This window comes from Rhodamnia argentea, chromosome 6, assembly GCF_020921035.1.
Source record: "Rhodamnia argentea isolate NSW1041297 chromosome 6, ASM2092103v1, whole genome shotgun sequence".
NCBI lineage: Eukaryota > Viridiplantae > Streptophyta > Magnoliopsida > Myrtales > Myrtaceae > Rhodamnia > Rhodamnia argentea.
This window is the reverse complement of record NC_063155.1, coordinates 15531645-15550992: the sequence shown is the minus strand read 5'-3', so window position 1 is coordinate 15550992 and position 19348 is coordinate 15531645. Positions and strand designations below refer to the sequence as shown.

General features: G+C 37.2%; 1 protein-coding gene across 5 annotated transcripts; it reads left to right on the top strand.

The window, feature by feature from the left end:
• The first annotated feature begins 10948 nt into the window (after nucleotides 1–10948).
• Nucleotides 10949–16210, top strand: LOC115728865 (transcription factor PIF3-like). 5 transcript variants are annotated; one of them, XM_030659280.2, is made up of 9 exons: nucleotides 10949–11194; nucleotides 11660–11836; nucleotides 11951–13076; nucleotides 13167–13274; nucleotides 13390–13455; nucleotides 13872–13937; nucleotides 14063–14506; nucleotides 14775–14905; nucleotides 14989–15238. In XM_030659280.2, the coding sequence occupies exons 2-9, from the start codon at nucleotides 11745–11747 to the stop codon at nucleotides 15122–15124; spliced, it is 2169 nt and encodes a 722-aa protein (XP_030515140.1). In that variant the 5' UTR covers nucleotides 10949–11194; nucleotides 11660–11744; the 3' UTR covers nucleotides 15125–15238. The 5 variants fall into 5 exon arrangements, with proteins under 5 accessions (XP_030515140.1, XP_030515138.1, XP_030515139.1 ...); XM_030659278.2 differs by having other exon boundaries at nucleotides 10949–11358; nucleotides 11419–11836; XM_048281096.1 differs by adding an exon at nucleotides 15602–16210 and having other exon boundaries at nucleotides 10950–11836; nucleotides 14775–14908; nucleotides 15003–15027.
• The last annotated feature ends 3138 nt before the right edge of the window (nucleotides 16211–19348 follow it).

Below are 19348 nucleotides of genomic sequence, written 5' to 3'. Positions count from 1 at the left end.
GGCAAATGACAGATTCGACATGGACAATATGCGCATGTTGACACGTATGCATTTAAGCGGAGAGTAGATTTAGATCGAGGGTACCGTTTTGAGATTTCTCGTGAGACGAAAACTAATTTGAAATAGGATAACCTACTGCACTAGATATTGACAAGACGATTTATGCATAATGTATAAGTGTATGTAATTGTATACGAATGCGTACTCTCATGTACATGTATACGGATATGATAATCTAATCTATCCCCTCTCTATTTGGAAAAATTGTTCAAAAAATCCTAAACTTATTTTACTTTTGCTAATTCAATCTACACCTTTTAATTTGTCAATTGTGTCTATCCAAAGATCTTCACCTGGTCTAGGCGAGGGCGCTAGACTCTCGTTGAGATCCAAGCGTGGGTCAACGCCCTCGCCTATTGGCCGATGGGGGCTGCAACGCCCTCACTCGGGCAGGTGAGGATGTCGACCCTCGCCCGGATCTCGACAACAATCCGACACCCTCCTGTGGCCGGTGTGGACGTCGAGGCCCTTGCTTGGGGCCGACGAGGGCCGCGAAGCCCTCGCCCGTGGCTGGCAATGGTCCACAATTGTAAGAAAAACAACAAAGAAAAGAAAAATTCTCAAAAAAATCAAAATATTATTGAAACTAGTCAACTTCAACGTCAATAGTGCCACGGAGGACATCCAACGTCCACATAAGCGATTTTTTGCCAAAATTGACTAGAAGGACTCAATTGGCAAAACGTAAAAAGATTTAGAACTCAATTGGCAAAATTAAAAGGTTTATCGTTGAATTGGGAAAAGTACAATGAGTTTAAGATTTTTTGGATAATTTTTCCCTCTACCGGATCACAGGAAGTCTCCATTTCTTTATGTTGTCCTCTATTTCGTCTGTCGTCGTTCATCCACCGTATTCCATTCATATTTTGAGATACACCTTCCCTGCAAAAAAACGTTGTATCGTACTTGCATGAAAGCCTTATCCTTCTGGGTGTCGTCGAGCGTCGTTTGACTTGCAACCCCCGCGCATTGATTATATATTGAATCCTTGCCAGTTAGTGACTAGTAAAGATCGTAAATGCTGTGGACATGGCTTGAAAGGATTAGTGAGAGACTGGCCGTTCGGCGTCCTCTGATCGATCGGACGAAGATTAGTAGAGTGAGGCGGCCAGCTTGTTTCACGGGGCGGAGGGCTCATCGATGACCTAGGTTTGTTATTAGAACCATCCATGCTTTCAGGAATCGTTTCGTCTCATTTAGTTTCGCACAACCATAGTTACTATTAAAGCACAACTGTTTGATAGGCTCAATATGAGGAAAATTATCCAAAAAGTCCTGAACCTATTGTAAGGCGGCCAATTCAGTCCTAAGCCTTTCAATTGTATCAATTTAGTCATAAACATTTCGATTGTGTCAATTTAGTCCTAATTCTTTCGAAGTATTTTTCAATTTAGTCCTAAACCTTTTGAAATTTTATCAATTTAGTCCTAAACCTATATTGGCAAAAATTACTAAATTGACAAATTATCAAAAGGTTTATGACTATATCAAAAAATCATCAAAATATTTAGGACTAAATTGGCACAATTGAAAGGTTTGAACTAAATTGGAAAATCGTCAGGCGATTTAGGACTATATTAGCACAGTTGAAAGGTTTATGAACGAATTGGCCGTCATACAATAAATTTATGACTTTGTGGACAATTATCCTCTCAATATGCTCGGTCTTGAGTATATTTTTAGGAGCTAATCTTGCTGATTTTTTAAATTTGTTCGTCAAAGTGGAGATTTGCACTAAGAAATGTCTGAAATCATCCTAGTTTCTTGGATAAGCAAGAGCAAGTTGGAAGGTCTCGTTTGATGCGACCATCAGGGAACAGTTTGCCTCCACCTTGTTGTCCCTCTTTCATCGGGAAAATTATCAAAAAAGTCTTAAATCTATTGTAATTGTGTCAATTCAGTCCTAAACTTTTTTTTTTTTTTGCCGATTCAATTTTAAAGCTTTTGCAATTATGACAATTCAGTCATTCGACTAAATTTGGTTGGCCTAGTGGTGGCCACGGCTCGAAACCGGCCGATTCCGATTCATTAACTAGCGGTTCCGGTTCGTGGCCACTTGTGAACCGGAACCAGAACCTTAAGGGTCGGTTAAGGTTCTGATTTTGAACCGGCGATTCCGAGCCGATTCAAGGGCCGATTTTAGTTCAAAATCGGAAATGGAACCGCCGATTCCAGTTCCGGTTTCAATGAATTATGAAATAAAAAAATAATGAAATAATAAATTACCAAATATAAATTACAATCAAATTGTATATTGTAATCAAATTTTGGGGGATAAAAAAGGGGAGGGGGAAGAGACTTGAACTTAATGAATTATCATTAAGCGTTTACATATCTTCTTGGGGGTAGAAGAATCAAAGCTCATGTAGTTCTTGTACCTTTGATAACCCCAACTTACCTCATCGTCAATCGTCGCTACCTATTCCGGTACCCGTGACGGTGGTATCTCCATCATTATTGAAGAAATCGACTTCATTGTTGCGATCCATCTCTTGTTGTCGATGTTTAGCCTTTGTCCAATCATTGACACAAGCTTGAGCCTCCACCGAATCCAGATGTAATCTTGAACGTTGGTCGTCCAAAATATTACCTCCAACGCTAAATGTTTGTTCAACCGCAACTGTTGAACAATGAGTTGCTAAAACCTATTTTACGATGAGAGCGAGAGTTAGGAATTGGGTTGAATACCTCTTCTACCACTCTAGAATTTTGAAATATGTGCCGCCTTCGAAATCACCAAACTCAAAAGAAATGGTTAAATAGGTCTCTATTTCAGAAACATTACATATTGCTCCCTTTTGTCTTTTTTGCCTACTCATCTATATTTTGTATCCTCTATTAATTCTACCTAGGTCCACGCTTTATACGTTACTATTTTGGGAAGATCCACTATCACCTACTAGATTATATCTACTACAAAATTCATTATACAATTCTACTATTGCGTTTTTAACCGTTGCTTGTATTGCTCTAACATTTACCACTGTATTCAAATGTAAACATTCATAATACATATTCAGATAATCACATAAACCATCTAATTTGGTACGTTGATCGAAAACAAAAGCAATCAAATAAATAAGAGGGATGTTGGTATAACAATGTAGCCATTTTGTTCGCATTGCTATAATAATCGAAGCTAATTGATCATCTTTTTCATATTTTTCAAAAACACCAGTAATATTAATATACTCTATTAAAAATAAATACATAATATGATAATAAATACCGGATAAAGTATAAGTTGTATCGTTAAAAACTTTTAAAAAAACTATTTTTTTTTTTTGCAAATATCCCACTCTTGTGGAAATAAATTAGTTTCAAAAATATTATTTGAAATAAACGTATATAATAAATTTTTATATGGAAAAGATTGATTAAGCAACTCGTAGGTAAAATTCCAACTAGTCGGAACATCTTTTGAAATTTTTTTTGGTTTTCTTTTATTTGCTTTACAAAATCTGTCCCATTTTCTCATAATTTAGGGATGTTTCGAGAAAAATTGAATTGTTCTCTTTATTAGGCTAAGAAAAGCATCAAGAGTTCGTAAACCATCTTGTACACATAAATTTAAAACATGGCAAGCACATCTAATGTGAAAAAATTGTCCACCAAAAGTGGGTTTACAAATCATTTCTAAATCGGGAATGGAAGCGGTATTTGTCACGGCATTATCAAAACCAACTGAAAAAAATTTATAAATCAAATCATATTCTTCTAAAACTTGCCTAATTGCTCTATAAATATTATTGGCCGTATGACTATCATCAAAAACTCGAAATGCAATAACTCATTTTTGAATGTTCTAATCGTCACCTATCCAATGACATGTGATACACATATAAGAATGAGTTTGACAAGAATCAATCCAAATGTCGTTACCTATATGTGCACGTCCATCAAAATTCATAAAAAAACGTTTCAAATCTGTTTTTCCTTTTTTATAAAGCCCAAATAAGTTGGCGTTTAAGCATATTTCTCGAAACAGATTGTGCTTGCGGAGTACATGCAGTGTTTATAAAATAATTAAAACCAAAATTTTCACCAAAATTCAATGGTAAACATTCAATGGCAGCAAATCTAGCTAATTATTCTTTATAAACTTTTTCATTGTAACGAAATAAAGGAGAAGTACTAGGATTGTCATACCTGAAAATTTGTTGTTGGCTTGTGTCGATCCCCACTTGCATTGCATATTTCGACCTTAGATGCCATTTAAATGTTCCATAGCTGCCTCCACTTGTAAATTAGTATGTTGTTCCACAATATTTACATTTTACCCGATACTTGTTTTTGCCTAAATGTTCCTTTGTGAAGTGTTCCTATATGTCCGATGTACCATCTCGTTCCAACTCTTTTGTTATTGATATTTCTTCGACACTGGTAGGAGGATGAAGACTTTCTTGCGTTGGGACGTGCTTGACATTGGGAATAACGTTGATATTATCATTTTCGTCTACCAATTATGCAAAATCATGAGGACATATTTATGAGGATAATCGGATTCCCCCATCGAAATCGGGCTCTTTCCTCTATCACCAACTCTGCTTCCACTTGCCATTTTTTTAGAAAATTGAGGGAAAAGTAGATTCAGAAATTTGAGAGAATTGAGCCGAGATTGAGAGAATTGAGAGAATTTTAGAGAATTGAGAGAAATTGTAAGAAAAAAATGAAAGATGGAAAGGGGTATTTATAAAGATTTAGGATAGTTTTAATAAATTAGGAAAAAAGAAAAAAATAAATGTGGGGAGGGAGGGTGGAGCCATTGCTTGCAACGGTTGGGAAAGAGCCGAACAGCTCTTTTCCGAATTTCAATTATGTTTTTTTTTTTAGCCGTTGGTCCTATAAGCCGGTTTGGAATCGGCCCGAAACCGCTGGTTCTAGATTTTTAGGAACCGAAACCGGCAAGCCTAGTCAATGGAGCAATTACGGTTGGTCAACGGGCCGGTTTCGGGCCCAAACCGGCGCATGGCTACCACTAGGCCGGCAGGTGCTGATGTGGACGCCGACCGATGCCGGCTGTCCCGATATACAATATTTTAATATTTTTTAAAAAAATTATTTTGTTTTTCATTTTTTTTCTTTTTGTTTTTATTTTCTTTTATATTTCCCCACTTCATCTTCTTCCTCGGCCAACAACTGTAAAACCCATTTCAGCATCTTAACAAGGTAAAGTCCTTCTAGGAAAAATCAAGAGAAAAAAAAAAACCCGCAGATCTGTACTCCTTCCCTCATTTACTTTGTGTTTTCTGTTTTTTTTTTCTCATGGGTGTATTTTGTTTGTTGTCGCCAGGCTTCGTCATGGTTGGGCGAGGCTCGTCTTATCGTGATTGCACAAGGCCGCACCATTGTGAGGCTCGGCAAGGTCGAGTCTCGGCCCGCTCCCGGCGAGGTGGATTTCGTTCATTGTGAGGACATTGGTAAATTTTGAAGCAGCTCGTGATGGACATTGTGAGGACAAGATTAGCATCGAACATCTCCCAAGCCGCTCACTGTTGGCTAGAGGAAGAAGAAGAAAAAGAAGGAAAAAAAAAACAAAATTAAATAAAATTTTTTAAAAAAACAATAGTAAAATATTATGTCGCCAAACGAGCTGTGTCGGATACCATCCAAGTCAGCGTCGGTAGATCAAATTTGGCCGGATGGACTGAATTGACATAATTGCAAAATGTTTATGACTGAATCGGCAAAAAAAATAAGTTTAGGATTGAATCGGTATAATTGCAATTAGTTTAAGACTTTTTTTGGTAATTTTCTCACTCTCATATGTCCTGATCTGATCTCTCTCTCAATATTATATTTATTTCAGTCACGTGGGATTGCTGAGATATTGGCCACACAAAAGATAGCTTCAAATCCTTTCCACTAATGGCAACATCCCATGTTTAGAGATGGAGAGAGAGAGAGACAGAGAGAGCCCAAGTGGTTGCAATGCTGTCTGGGCCTTTAAGTAATCGACTTGGCATATATTATTGTCTAGGAATTGAAATTTGGTGTGTTTCCTAGAATATGTGTCAGAAGACTTCGTCCTCTCTCAGCTCTCCCACCCGACATCTGAATGGAAAGGTGCATTCGAGCTGGAATGGATCTGTGAAAGGCTAAATCGACCCTGCATTTCACAATGTTGTTATCTGATGGGACTACTTTATTATTGGAAAAGTCCGATTGATTCACTAATCCTGATAGAGTAAAGACCGATCAATGAGTCTTCTTTCATTAGGTGGGCAGGCCTCCCCTTTTCTCTTCCTTCCTTTTCTCTTCCTATTTTCATAAACAAAGGAAGATGGTTGGTATTTTGACCAAGGCTTATCCAATAAATGAGCTATGCTTCGCTCTTGGCGAAGTATTATACGTACTATTTTATTTTGCTCTTTATGGAACAGCTAACTCCAGACGATGGACAATTCAGATGGGGACCTAACCTGACCCACATATATTCTATGGATTTTCTCGTAGGCCATAAAGGGTCATATTCCTCCAACACAGGTCCAATAGATGGATCCTGAACATCAACATTATTGATAATCACTTTAGTTAAGTTTGTTTGCGGTAATGTCTGCGTTTCGTAACTCGCCAATTTGAGACGTGATTCTGGGGAAGTTTCCTCTAAGCAGGAAGGGAGACAAACACACCCTGATCATAAAATTTGAAGATAATCGCATTACATGGGTTACAAGAAATGGTAGGAATGTTAACTAGAAAGTAGGTAGTAAATGACGATCGTGATAACGACGTTAATGTAACATGTACTTCTTCGCGTACCATGTATCCATAGGACATGCTCTATATCAGTACCAATATTTAGAGATGACATGCATTGCTAATACAGTTTCCAATTTTTTTTAGTGGACTTACATTAAAAGTATTTCTACCATTATAGAATACAGAAAATAGAAAATTTGACTAAAAGAAAATCCTCTCTCTAAACCTTCCCCTCTTTTTGGAGGGTTTTTTTCCAATTTAATTTTTTTAAAATATTTACAAAATTATTTTTTTTTAAAAAAGTATTTACCAATTTGGGCCTCGCTCGGTAGTTGAGTTGCCGAGCGAGGCCGGCTCGGCGATTGGGCTGTCGAGCAGCCCTTGTTAGGCCCAGTCCCAATCGCTCGGGAACCCGGCTACCGAGCGGGGCTTCTTTTTTTTTTATATTTAATTTTTTTAAGTGTTTTAATTATTTATATTTATAATATTTAGTTTATTTCGTATTTTTTTAACATGTTTATATTTATTTTATTTATAATTATTTTCTTGTGAAGCTTATCTTTATAAAATAATTAGCAATAATTAATGTAAAAATTTATTAAGATCTATAGTTAATAAATAATGTTGTAATTATGTAATTAATTTAAAATATTCATAAAATAAAATTAGTAAGATAAATGAAAAAAAATGAGATTTTCATGATATATTGATCTATTGGACAGACAGAAATCTAATCGAAAGGCAAAACGGTGATGTGTCAAGAACCGGCGGATCGGGTCGACGACATCGGATCGGGCTCAAATTCGGTCGGTTGAAGCGAAACGGCGTCCTAATCAATATTCACCGCCATTGGCGGTGACAAACGATGGATTTTTGCGATTTGAGATCGTCTAGATGGGTTTTTCTATTTTTTTTAGTATTTTCGGGAAACCTCAGCGAAAGAGTTAAAAACCGCATGGAAAGATTAAAAACCGCAGCAAAAGAGTGGAAATGAATAAAGAAAGGGCAAAACTTTGGAAGAGCATATCTCATCGCTCGGGTGTCCGTTTGAGACGATTTTTTTTTATTTCACGTAATTTTTCGAGATGAATCCATTGGCAAATTACCATATGGCCAGCCTTTTTGCCCAAAAAACGCCGTTTTCCTTCTCAATTTTGCATTTTCTCCCTTCAATGCTACTTCTCGATATCGAACGAACCCTCCTTTTCATCTTTCCCCAAACAATTGTCAAGAGTATTTTGTGGGGTTTTTTTTTCCAAAATTTCAGTCGTGAGTATTTTGTGGGGAAAGAGGAAAAGGAGGGTTCGTTCGATATCGAGAAGTAGCACCGAAGAGAGAAAATGCAAAATTGAGAAGGAAAACGGCATTTTTTTGGGGAAAAGGCTGGCCATATGGCAATTTGCCAATGGATTCGTCTCAAAAAATTACGTGAAATGAAAAAAAAATTTGTCTCAAACGGATGCCCGAGCGATGAGATATGCTCTTCCAAAGTTTTGCCCTTTCTTTACTCGTTTCCATTCTTTTACTGTGTTTTTTAATATTTCCATGCGATTTTTAACTCTTTTGCTGTGGTTTCACATCTATCTATTACTGTGGTTTCCAACATATTCCTGCGGCTATATTACATTATATCACAACGTTATTTATTAATTATATATCTTAATAAATATTTACATTAATTATTGCTAATAATGTTATAAATATAAGCTTCACAAGAAAAAAAATTATAAATAAAATAAATATTCTAAGTATCAATAATTAAAAAAAATACAAAATTAAAAAAAAAAAAAAGGAATGCAGGGCGGATTTGTGCCTTGCTCGGCAGGCCCATCGCCGAGCGGGCCTCGCTCGGCAATTCAACCACCGAGCGAGCCCAAATCAGTAAATATTTATTTTTAAAAAATAATTTTATAAATATTTATTTTTAAAAAATTATTTTGGAAAAAAACCCCCTTTTTAGACCCCAAAAAAAAAAAATCCCCTCTCTATATTGCTAGTGGAGCAAGAGAGACAAACATCCACTTCTCCTGATTAAGATTAATGACTTAATCATCATCTCTAAACTTCTTCTGTTCCCTTTAATTATTGCTCTTGTCAGTCGCCGTCATGCTTTTTCTGACACCATCTTTGCTGGGTCCTCCTTGTATCAAAATGAGGGATTTGGGTGTCTGCTAGCTACCCATGAAAAGTCAAAAATGGCCTTGAGTTCAGTCCGTGAACAAAGGGGCAATAATGAGAATTCAGCAGCCTTAATCAAAGGGGAAAGCAAAGTCTCTAAAGATTATGAGATTAAATATGATTTTATATCAATTATGATCAATGGAAAATGATCATGAATTCATGGAAGTGCAGGTGTGGTTGACCCATGATCGATCCTACAAGGCATTTTATGATTCATTGGCCAATATAAATTATCTAATTTCCCTTCTACAGTTTCCAAAAAAAAAAAAAAAACCCTTCTCTCTTTTAATACTATTTAATATTATATGTTTATTTTTCCATTATATTTATTTACACTTTTTCCTTTTACAAATCATAGGACATGGCATGACACATTGACACGTCATTTTTAAGAGAATAGAGAATTCTAACACATTGGAATACATTGTATATTAAATATATACATGTGATAATTTAACATGTATATATAAAAGCATTAGTGGTGAGTTTTTTTTTCTTATTTTTGTGTTAGGGATTCATGATTAGGTTTTTCCGAGACTGGTTGGGTATATTAATTTTAAGGTGGCTGAGTATATGACTTTTTTTTTTGTCAAAAGATATATGACTTAAATATATATATTTCTGTAGATTTATATTTTGACTAATAATTTATTGAAATTATTTGAAATTGACCATGTATGTATCGAAATGGTGTGATGGGATATTGGACTAGCGTATTGCTGGCATGTGCGGAGAGCTGACCATGTGTTGGATGTATGATACTTGTTAATCAAGTGTCGATAAGGTGTCGGTATTCGGCGAACGTCCGATACGATACGTCGGCTTTCAGAGAGTGTTCATACTTTCTTGATCATAAGAGTTGACCTTAAAAAAAAAAAAAATCCTACAATAATGAAGACAAAAGCGTACTAACTTCTTGAGAGACTGATGGGGGATATTTGAGATAATATTGTATGTTTCGAGTATCGGAAAAGGTAATTTAAACAATAATAAATTTCACGGGTTTCAAATAATATATGGATTTCACTGAGGTTTCCTTTTCACATCAGAGTATGTGTATGACAATAAAAGATGATTTTCGAGCATGAAAATATTAACAAAATATTATGAGGATTGAGGGAGGATTACTTTTGACAAAATTGCAAATCCTCTCTAAAATCCTGTCATGCTGACCAAGTCAAGGATTCCATTATAATGATTCAAAAGTCGAGCATATGAAGTTAGCTAGAAAGAACGGGCTACCCCACACATTATTAGTAAAGTGAAGCGGATGGAAGAAAGATTTGATTCCCATTGTTTTCCATTATCAGATCAATTAAATTCCGAATTCTTTAGGTCCTTCTTTAAGAAAACAAAAACACTTCAAGTTTTTATTTGAAAAAATGATAGCACTTGAAGTCCTTATTTAAAAATTTCGCAAAAAGCAAACATGCATTCGAAACAATTGCAGTTGATTAATTAAGTGACACCACATCAACATGCAAAGCGATAACATAAGAATTGCAAAATACGACATTTTGAAGGGATACAATGTCCAGGTCGCACACTTAAGAAAATAGGTGGCTTTCCACTAGCCTCACAGAAAAGAAAGAGAGATGAAAAATCATTAAATACTTTTTAAACCTTCTAGCACTCCTATCATCCCACGAGTTGATATTATTTTCGAGAGTAATGGAGGGATATGAATTTCGATTTATCCAGTGGTGTATTGAAAGCTGATATGAAATCAATCCAAACATATTAATAACCGAGCTGGATGTGGCTCTTACGTCATATTGTAAAGTGTCATGTTTACAAAATCAATTTCGAAATATCGATTATACACTCTTCATAAGAGTAGTACTTAATACATTGAAAATTATATCAATTTCTGACGCTGCCTAACAAATTTCTTTTGCAAAATAGTTTTGGTGATTCTATAATTATTTATTGGCTGTTTTCCCTTGGAAATTTAGATCTAAAATCCTTATGCAGCAGCAAGTCAATGCTGACCCAAGTTACAAACGCCAAAAAGGCACGAACTTTTGTAATTTTCTCGGCAATCTCTTCTTTCTCTTGCAATCCTGCAAACATTTCGCCGTCTTCCACTCCCCACTTGGGCCGCTCATAATCTCCACCAAATCTCTCTGATTCTCTTTCGTCATCTTACGACAGACTTTTTAGTGCATGTGGATTAGAGTTACTCCGTACTTCGACTGGTTCGAGAGAGCTTCAAAGTTCGCTCCTTTGCAATCATATGCATGCGATTCTGGTGCTGTCGCGTGCTCATTTGTGGAAGATTGGATATTTTTTGTGTTGTTTTGCGGTTTTCTGTGAGCTCCGTGATCCTCCCATAATCTTCACAGATTTATTTTTTCTGGGTAATCTAAGTTTTAGTGCAATAAAGTGCATAGGATCTCACTTTCCTCCAAGAAAGTACTGAATTCGAGTTTTTTTTTTTTTTTTTCTGTTTTTGGAGGGGGCGTCTTTTGGAAGCATTAAAGAATTGTTTTGACCAAGAACTTTTTATTCTTTGATTATGCTGATTAAATTACATTAATCATGTTTAAACGTATCGATAACGACTTCGCTGCAATTTTTTTGTGACTATAAAAGGAGGGGCTCCTTGTTTATGTGCTAATTTCCCTTCTCCTGGAGTTGCCTTGAAGAGGGGTTTTGCTCAAACAGAGAAAAGTTTTGAGCACTTGTGGACTTCTGTGTTTCTGAGCTCTTTCAGGATTTGCCTCTTTATGTTTGTGAAAGGTCCAATCTGTGCCTTTATGCATATTTTGGGGACATAGCAGTGGTTCCAACTCTTGAAAATGCCATTGTTTGAGCTGTATAGAAGGGCTCAAGAGAAGCTCAATTCAAGCCAAGACAGGGGCCAATCATGTTCAGCAGATCTGTCATTCATGTAAGTTATTTTATCTCCCACTTTATTGGAAACTTCATGCTTGTGTGAGTTATTGTTCCAAGTTCACCTATTAATGGTGAATCCGACTATGCGCCATTCGTGTGTTATATGCAGACCAGAGAATGAGTTTGTTGAGCTTAGATGGGAAAATGGTCAGGTCGTGATGCAAGGACAGTCCAGTAGGCCCAAAAAGAGCCAATCTAGTTTTGGTTTACCGTCTGAATTCACTTCTCAGAGTCCTTGGATTAGCGGTAAAGGTGTGGGCAATGGTGCTGCTTCGAATGCTAAAAAGTTTGAGGCAGAGCTGGACTCTGGGTTGAGTGAATTCCCAATGTCCACACCGCCCAGCGAAATGTGTTTGACCCATGATGAGGATATCGTGCCCTGGTTTAATTGTCCCATCAATGAGCCTTTACGAAATGATTACAGCTCCGATTTCCTCCCTGAATTGCCGGGTGTCCCAGTAAATGAGCTTTCCAATCTGTATAGTTTTGATTCAACCCAAAAGAGTAAAAATAAAGAGGAGGTTTGTCCAGAGCGTGTGAACGGTGCCAAGGTTCCTTCTGCAGCAGACGTTGAGATAACTGGAATGGGAATGAATACAGCATTGCCGTCTCTTCAGCAAGGAGTCATGGACACTCTCGGTTCTAGTAAAGGCGGTATTAGCTACAATTCTACTTTTGGAGACTTTAGTCGGTTGCCAAGATTAGCAGTTGGATCTACAAGTGAACAAGGTCAAGCTAAGGATACCACACTGTCTGCCAAAAGTTCTAATTTTATCAACTTCTCTCATTTTGCAAGAGTGGCCGCTCCTTCCCACTCCAATATAGAGAACCATGCCAGAGCCAGCGGCTTGGGCTCATCGAACTTGGAGAGAACTGCATGGAAAGAAAAGTATTCTTCAGCTAATGATAACATTACTGCTGATAATCTGGCGAGCAACTTGAGTGTTTGTCCAAGGACGGAAGCAAGTTCAAATTGCCAAGTCCAAAGGGAGCAACCAATGGTTGCCTCAAAGCCCTTGATTTGCCAAGAAGATGCTTTGAAGAATGATAAAAGTGCTGATCAAAGTTTTTGTGCGAGTTCAAGTAAAGGATCACCAGACAACGACAAGATGATAGAGCTTGTCGCTGCCTCTTCCTCTGTTTGCTCGGGAAACAGTGCAGAGAGAGCTTCAGATGCTCCACCGTGCAGTTTAAAGAGGAAATGTCCTAGCGCCGACAATTCTGACCTTGCTGAAGTTAGTCTGATGTTTCTACCTGTGTTCATTTGGAGGTGTCTTCATGAATCTAATCTTCCATTTTCTAACAAGACTTGCAATTATGTGCAGGATGTTGATGAAGATTCAGTTGGCGTGAAAAAAGCGGTAGCAGCAACTGCTCGCAGTACTAGTTCCAAGAGAAGCCGAGCAGCCGAAGTACATAATTTATCTGAAAGGGTATGGATCTGCCTTGCATTCAATAACTTTATCTGAAAGGATATGGTTTCTCCTTTTTGTCGGTATATTATCAGTTCTTGTCATATGAAGTTGCTTTTCACCCTATCATAAACAGAGAAGGAGGGACAGGATCAACGAGAAGATGCGTGCATTGCAAGAACTTATACCAAACTGCAATAAGGTTGACAGTTTTATGTTTGATTCTTTTTCCTTGTGACCTTCCTCTCCTCCTCCTCCCCAAAGCCCCTGCTCCCCTGCCAACCAAAAAAAAAAAAAAAATGCTTTGCACTTTGTTTCATGACCTTTCGAGATAAATTTAACTATCTGACATTTAAGTTTAATTGAAACTCTTTGGCATTCTATAACTAGAATTTGCGACTAAATGTCGTTTATGACGTCAAGTTGAACATCAAGCATAAACCGTCAACCAAAATCTGCGACTCCTTGCTTGGAGTGTCGACATTCATTATGCAACACTCAATCCTCCGTGCATGAGCTAGGTGCAATTCAGACATTTAGACTTCTGTTAAGGAAATCATTTACTACTTGACAGTCAACACATTTACTTTGCCGATTCTGTTAATTTGCTATTGCAAGGTGGACAAAGCATCAATGCTTGATGAGGCCATTGAGTATCTGAAGTCGCTTCAACTCCAAGTTCAGGTACACCAGCCTCCTCTCTTTTTCTCTGTAGAATATGTAACAATAGACATGATTGTTTGACCTTTTTGTAGACAAACTAGACCTTTCCTAAAGTGCATTTGCTGTCCATTTCCCTCTTTCACCAGATGATGTCAATGGCAAATGGCTTGTACATGCCACCAATGATGTTTCCGACGGGAATTCAGCGAATACATCCCTCACAGATGGCTCAATTTTCGCCGATGGGTATTGGGATGGGTTTGGGTGTGGGCATGGTCGGCGTGAATTGTGGAACACATGTCCCCATGCCTCATGTGTCTGCCTCGAACACTTTGCACCGTACAGTTGCGCCAAACTTTCCATTGATGGGTCTTCCTGGTCAAGGACTTCCTATGTCGATGCCATGCCTGTCGTCCTTAGTTCCATTTCCAGGAGTGCCTCTTTTAAAGCCGGGAACAGGGCCAAAAACCTCTACCTTTGGAGGGCCGGGTACTATGGAAAATACAGATGCGGCCACAACTTCCAGTCTAAAGGAGTCGATTCAGAACGTCGATAGTGCCAGTTGCGTAACAAATCATACATCCAGTCAGGTTAGTTGATTTCTACTTAATTGGGATGTTCAAAGAGATGCTGAGTTTACGTGTTATAGTATGCTGGTGTACCGTTACTTAGGTTCACTAATTACCATGTTCATTGATGGGGTTACGCCATAAACAAAAATGTTTTATAAGGAGACGGTGGTAGAATGGTCATGAAATTCGAAAAACACAATAAGCTTACCTCTTGTGGGTTCCCAACTTGAATGAAGTAGTATCATACACAATTGTTAGCCTATAATAGTTTCGTTCCTTATCCCAGTTCCAAGGAAGAAATGGCGATTTTCAAAAGTCTACATCAGTGCAAAATACCTGTCCAGCCTCTGATATCAACGGACGTGGGGTTGCTGATTCTGCTAACCGAAACAGCACTAGACTTGTTAGAGAAGATTGCAGGTAAGTAGCAGCTGACATATTTAACTTCGAAGAATTATCATCTTTATTTGTGGGCTGAAGCAAGAAATAATTAAACTTGATGTTTTGTATGCAGCTCATGATGGGTCCTTGATGGAGAGGTATTTGTTCACTCAAGTAACACCATCGAAGATTTTCCTCTTTTGCCTTCTCTGCAACTTACTTTACACAACTGGAAACCCTCGTTTGAGTCGATGAGGTTAAAAATTTACAATGACCAGTTGAATTGGTTGTTGTTCAACTAGCCATAGCACAGATTTTGGTTTGCAGAGGAAGCTTATCTTACTGTTGACTCTTAGATTTGTCTTACATTACAAGTTAAGCATGATTTGTTAATCTGACGCAAGAATAGAATAAAGAAATGTTTTCCCAATCACCGCAAATGGAATGTGTTTTTGCAACTTGATCTCGTATGTAAGGTACTAAAGATACTTGGCTGCTTCTGCAATGACTGATTATGACTGCACTTGGAACTGTAAATTCAAAAGAAACGTCGTCTGGCATTTTAGCATCTCAATTAGAATTAGTGAGCTAATTTAGTGTTACCTGAGTCTTAAGTTCTTGTTCTCGCATGGTGCTCTTTGGCTTGATCTCTCAATAAATTGAATGAATGCTATCTGTATTGGTTTCCTAGTGTTTCCAAGGAGTTATTTTTGCAATTTTGCCTAAACACAGACTAGATCTGTTCTCCTGCTGATGATAATATCCTCAGCATTTGGCACTTTTGCAATTTCAACTACGTGGAAGTTCATTTCAGATATCTTAGCTCCTAAGTCCTGACTCCTAACATACAAATTTGTACGGTGAAGCGAGCAAAGCTCGTCCAACAGGTGTTGCGTCTGATCATTTTGATCATGCATGTGTGTGATGGTGCAATGAGCCATGGAATCTTGAGGTATTATGGTTTACATTGTCCTAATTTTAGAGAACTGTAGCATGGCAACATTTCAAGTTGGTGAAATCTTGCTGGACTAGCAAAATGTCCAGAAAGCTCTGTACGGGGTTTTGACTGTGTGCGGTCTAGGCGAGCAAGGATTACCCCGTGGATTGGTCCAGACCTTTTTATAGCAAGTGAAAATATTTAGCTGATGCTGCATGATGGAGCTAATATGTTTGTGATGGCCTCTTATGCTCTCCTCTTCTCTGTGACTGATGCCACTGTGAAATAAATGCTTAAGAAGCCATCAAATGGAGCAAATGGCTTTCATTCACATCAAATTTGTCAGGATTGTGGAAATACTGTCATATCTAGAATTGAAAAGGAACTAGATAATTGCTCTACTCATCATCTTGAAATTCGGCTATGTTGCATACAAGGGAGGTTTAAGAGCAGCGGCGATTCATACGACGGTGTTAAAAGTACATAAGTAAACAACTACAACAAAGTCCTAGATGCAGTCATAAACATCATGGTAAGGCAAAAGAAAAAGTGTGAATGATCAAATTGATTGTATAAACTGAGTGAGAACTGGAGGTTTCCGTGGTGGTTAGAGATATTGTTGCGACCTACATTTAACTTTAGGCTAATGGATTATCGGGTTAATTAAAGACTAACCTAATACGAAATCTTTCAGGCCCTACCAAATTGTAACTTTGATTAATTAGAATGATTTAGAATTCAAAGTCGTCACTAACCATTTTTGGTAGGTTGGTTAGAAAACCTAAATAAAATAGCTGGAGAACTATTTTATTCCTACGAGCCAAAGATTAAAGATTCGAGAACTTGGTTACATTAACTAATTAAAGCTAAATGCCCTTTCGGTCCCTTAATTCTATGTAAATCGTAGACTTGACAACTCAATCTTGATTGAATTTACTTTTAAGCTCAAATGAGGTGTTTTTGTGTTCTCTCTTTTTAGAAGAATGCATGACATGAATGCATAGATGAAACTACCTAAATGATAGATGATATGCAAAGCATGCAAATTTAATGTTGAATTATCCTATATGCAAGAGTTAACTAATAAAAAATAAAGCATGCAAATGACATGTTCTAACTATATGCAATGACTTGACAATTACTATATGTATATTAGCTGATAACTTATAAATGCGACACACGTACGAATGACATGGCATAATAACCGGGCAAAGTATGACATGGCAATTTAAAATATGCATTCTAACCTATATGATATGCAATACGAATGAATTTTTTTTTTTTTGTATTTTCAATGTATTTTCAAAATTAAAAACGGACTTGATTGAACATGGCCCGATTTAAGATTTCCTCAAAAGCTTAGGAAATAATTTAAATTAAATCCCAAAATTTTTTAGAAAATTTTTAACCTTACGTCCATTGGAGATTTTTATTTTTATTTTTCGAGTTTATGAAAAGTAATTGCAAAGATGTGTATGTTGACGCCTAAATTTTGATTAATCTATTTTTTGCATAAAAATTATAAAAAATCATCTCACATATTTATTTTTAGCGTACATTGCATTGGCATATAATCGGGCAAGCAGAACACTTAATTTAGCATGCGTCTAGACTAGGCACGGGATGGAAAAATACACCGAGAAGATTTGAAACTTCAAGGACTGTATTGCAAATACTTAAAATTTCGGGGATCAGTATTGCAAATACTTGGAACTTCGGGGACTGTATTGCAAATACCAAAAGAAGATGAAGAAGGGAAGATGATGAAGGGAAGATAATGAAAAGAAGATGAAGAAGGGAAGATGATGAAGGGAAGATAATGAAGGGAAGATGAAAATGGAAGGTGAAGAAATGAAGATGAAGAAGGGAAGATGAAAATGGAAGGTGAAGAAATGAAGATGAAGAAGAGAAGATGAAGATGGAAGGTGAAGAAATGAAGGTGAAGAATGAAGGATGAAGAACTTTGCCTATAAAAGAGAGAGCTCTTGAGAAGAGTTTTAGAGAAGGGGGAAGTGGAAGAGAATTGAGAGAGAGAGTAGAAGAGAATTGAGAGAGTTTTTTAGGAAGAGTGGAAGAGAATTGAGAGAGTTTTGAGAGAGTTTTTGAGAGGAATTTTTAGAGAGGAAAAAGAGAGTTCTTGAGAAAAATCAGAAGAGAAAATTCGAGAGTGAAGAAAAGTGTTTTAGTCGAGCATCATCTTCGACGAGTCCCGACACATATTTCGCCCCTCGCAACCCAACAACGCCATTGCTTGCCATTTTCGACGACAGCCGCGTTCTTCCGGCTCCGAGATCTTGAAGGGAACTATAATGTGTATGTGAGTAAGATTTTATGTAATAGAAGGTAATCCTTTCCATCTCGATCTACAAAAATGTAATCGTTTGGTTTGAACATTTGTTTGTTTATTTTAGACATGCCACGTGTTCCAAATTTTAGCATTATTACATGTTAATTTATTTTTATAAATACTCGTGACTGGCTGCGTTTTCTTTCTTTCTAAATCACCCATGGTGTATATCGTACAAAGTTCAATGTTTTACATCCCCATAAAAAAGAAGAAAAAACCAAAAAAATTGCATCTTTGAATTTCAAGCAAAATCCATCAAAATTGCCAAATCAAATATTTTTCATGAAAATGGTACCGAAAGGGCGTTAGAGAAATCTGACGTAACCAAATCCCCGAATTCAAAATCTCCGGTTCGCGGAAATAAGATAGTTTTCTCCCGCTATTTTATTTAGGTTTCTAATCAACCTACCAAAAATGATTAGTGGCGGCTCCAAAAAATGAAAAATCTTTTGCAAGATAATCACATGAACCATAAGTTGCGATTTGGTATGGACTTGGGAGAGTCCGAGTTAGGTTAGTTAATTAATTAACCCGATAATCCATTAGCCCGAAAATTAACTCGTCTATTTTTTTTTAGGTCGCGACAGCTTGGCGACTCCACTGGGGACTCAAAGAGGACTTAGGCCAGATAATTTCATGAAAAAGAAATCACTTGATTTGGCTTGGTGAATTAGAATTGTGATTTAACTTTTGAATCATTGAAGCGGTGTTTGCTTTTAATTGTTGTGCATGATTTATCGTCTTTGCACTACACTGCACACAACCCGTGACCGGACCTGGGTCACACTAATAGTTTTAAGATGGTATTTAGATGGTCCTTTAACCTTGGCGGTAAGGCTTCGCTAAAGGTTATCCCATCTGGATCCCGAAATTTTTTTTTAAAAATGGCTCAAGGGTCGTTCTTATGCACGTGAGGCTACGATGCATGAGAATTGCCCTTGTCGACCGAACCAAGCCGAAGTGATTGGACCCGACTAGTCATGACTATTGTACGCGAGGTTGCGACTAGTCATGATGACTGTGCTTGCGAGGCTGCGACATGTCGTTTCGTTCATCATTTCACTTTGCAAAAGCCTTTTGGATAGATAGAATAAGATTTAAACTCACAATTCATGCGCATGTCTTTGTGATTGGCATTTTCTTCGTATGAGAGGTAATTTCTTGTCTCTTGTACCCTGTTATCTCATTTTTATTT